Below are 2,705 nucleotides of genomic sequence, written 5' to 3' on the forward strand. Positions count from 1 at the left end.
TCTTGACTTCTATGATCATTTCTTGTTGTTGTTCTCTGCTACTTCTACTTTCTGTGTGTTGGCCATAATAATTCCACCATCCTTGGAGTGGTGTGTAGGGATTAGCATGGTTTTACCAAATATGGTATGGCACAGTTACTGTGGTTACCGGTACTACCAAGCCTTTTGAGCATTCCTGACTTCACAGCTAAAATATTGTGTTGCCCCCCTGTACTTTATACTGTTTTTCTGTTCTGGAGAAATGATAGACTCTTGATTGTCATTTAGACATCTTTTACCCTTATTTTTATTATTCAAATTAGGCCTAGGCCCCAAGCTTTGTGCAGGCCTGGCTTGTCCCTCAAGCCAAAAACTCAAACCCCATGGAGCAGAGCTGGTTTTCAATTTACAGCAGGTACAAAAATGCCAAATGGATTTGGCTTTATACTTTGCAGTATCTGGAGTCATTATGACCTTGAATTTTCTTAAATATGATGCAAGCAAAGCTGAGGACAGGCGAAACGATGAAGTGCATCTTGATCCTTAATAAATTTGTATACAATTATTTATTTGGACTAGTCATGCTTTGTAACCCTATTAAACTCCTTTAGTCGGCTTGGCAGTTCCGGAAAACCATGGATTTCCATAAATTCCACAGTTCCATACCGAATGTTACCAGTAACTAAAGTCTGGTAAAATCTGTGGTATTACTGAAACCATGCTAGTCCCTAGTGGTGTGTACTTCTATGATTACCTCTGGTGATTATTCTCCACTACTACTACTTTCTGTGTGTCAAGCACAATGTCTCATCGAGTGGTGTGTACTTCTATGATTACCTCTGGTGATTATTCTCCACTACTACTACTTTCCGTGTGTCAACCACGACGTCTCAACAGTGGCACTTACCTCTACAACTCACACTTTATGATTGTTCTCTCATCCTGGAGGTATGTATACTTTCTGTGATCTACATCCTGTGGTCATTGCATTTCTGGTTTTACCTGACAGTGAATGGCTCATAATTGGAGGTGTCAAGGACCTCTACAGTTGCAGACAAACAAAGGCATCCAATTTAATCGCCCAATTTTGGAAGACACCACCCCTACACAAACCTCAAAAAAACCCTTTTAGTATAGACAACTGGACCTGATTAACTGATTTGTATGAGCAGAATTTTCGTAGCTGGACTTTCAACAAAAAAGTGGCCAAAAATATTGGCACTTTGAAATAAAATAGATAAAATCTCGGAAAATTCATTTTTGAATAGCTTTCAATAAATAGAGTTTGTGCCTGAAGTGTTGTAAAATTCAAGCAGGCCATTCCCTCACAAAAAAAGTCACAAAATGGGTCATGGACGCCCAGTGAAGAAGAAAAGAAATATAAGTGGTCTCTGGAATCAAGCTCCCCACACTGCTGAGCTACTTGAATCCATTTCTGAGGTGGCAGAGCAAGTAGATCAATCTGTTGAGGATGTGGATAGTGGATATGCCAATGATCGGAATCACCTAGATGTGAAGGACAATGCCAGTAGTGAGAAGGAGGATGACATGAACTCTGACTTTGAGTCTGATGATGAGTGGAAAGGTTTAATGAGTGAGGTGCTTGGAAAAAAGTTGGCGGCACTATCTTGTGAGATCAATGGAGATCAGAAGGATCTCGACTGGATTCCCTATAAATTGAGGCCAAAGAAAGGTGAGTAGTCCATAATCTGATTATAAAACTCCATCAGATGCTCACCCAAGAATCATTCAGTCTGGTCCAAACAATATATTAAAGGGCCAGATGTCATGAGCAAGTCTCTGCACACAAGACAACGCTATTCCAAGTCATTCAATGATCAAACAACACTGGATGCATTTCTTTCCATCGGAATGTCCAGTTCTACCATACCATGAGTCCGTTGAGTCTCTGACCGAAGCATATCATCTGTAGAGTCTGATGGATCTGTGCAAATTGTTGAGGGAGATACACACCATTTCAGACAACGATGGTTCAGTCAGTCGGCATGTCTCCATTGGACCCTCCATCCCTGAATCTGAATCAACAGAAAGGGGTGCTGCAGAAGACGATTCTGGTAATGATTCAGAACAAGAGGATGATGATATGGAACCCACCCCAGAAAAACTCTGGCCTGAGGAAATGGAGGCCTGGCAAGAAGAACTGGAGGAAGATGTTACTGTCCATTCCACAGACATCAAGACCTCGGATCACTAGTCCCTACCACTTTTTATGATAAACTACAGTCAATTGCCTGCACAGCAATTTGATCATTGCCTAGCTTTTTATGAAATGAAATACATAAGGCAAACCTTATGAAATGCATCTCATTTCTTCCCAAGGCTTTATATCATTGCAATTTCATTTCTATTTCATTCCTCCCCAGGATTTCATTTGATTTTTTTCCCCCACTTTATTTCATTTCTGCCCAGCACTATTTTTCATTGCAATATTTTGGTATTTCATTTCTGCCTAGCACTATTTTTCATTGCAATATTTTTGATATTTCATTTCTGCCTAGCACTATTTTTCATTGCAATATTTTGGTATTTCATTTTTGCCTAGCACTATTTTTCATTGCAATATTTTTCGTATTTCATTTCTGCCCAGGACTATTTTTCATTGCCATATTTTGGTATTTCATTTCTGCCCAGCACTAGTGTTGCCGCGGCTCAGCTAGCCGAGAGCCGGCTGATGTAAGCCAGCTAAATTTCCTTAAGTGGCTCGG

General features: G+C 40.2%; 1 protein-coding gene across 1 annotated transcript; it reads left to right on the plus strand.

The window, feature by feature from the left end:
• Positions 1 to 1,323: 1,323 nt before the first annotated feature.
• LACBIDRAFT_328287 (uncharacterized protein) lies at positions 1,324 to 2,194 on the plus strand (the record flags this gene model as incomplete). Its single annotated transcript, XM_001882259.1, has 2 exons — positions 1,324 to 1,672; positions 1,962 to 2,194. The coding sequence occupies 2 exons, from the start codon at positions 1,324 to 1,326 to the stop codon at positions 2,192 to 2,194; spliced, it is 582 nt and encodes a 193-aa protein (XP_001882294.1).
• Between the last annotated feature and the right edge of the window lie 511 nt (positions 2,195 to 2,705).

This window comes from Laccaria bicolor, genomic scaffold (genome assembly GCF_000143565.1).
Source record: "Laccaria bicolor S238N-H82 LACBIscaffold_16 genomic scaffold, whole genome shotgun sequence".
Classification (NCBI taxonomy): Eukaryota; Fungi; Basidiomycota; class Agaricomycetes; order Agaricales; family Hydnangiaceae; genus Laccaria; species Laccaria bicolor.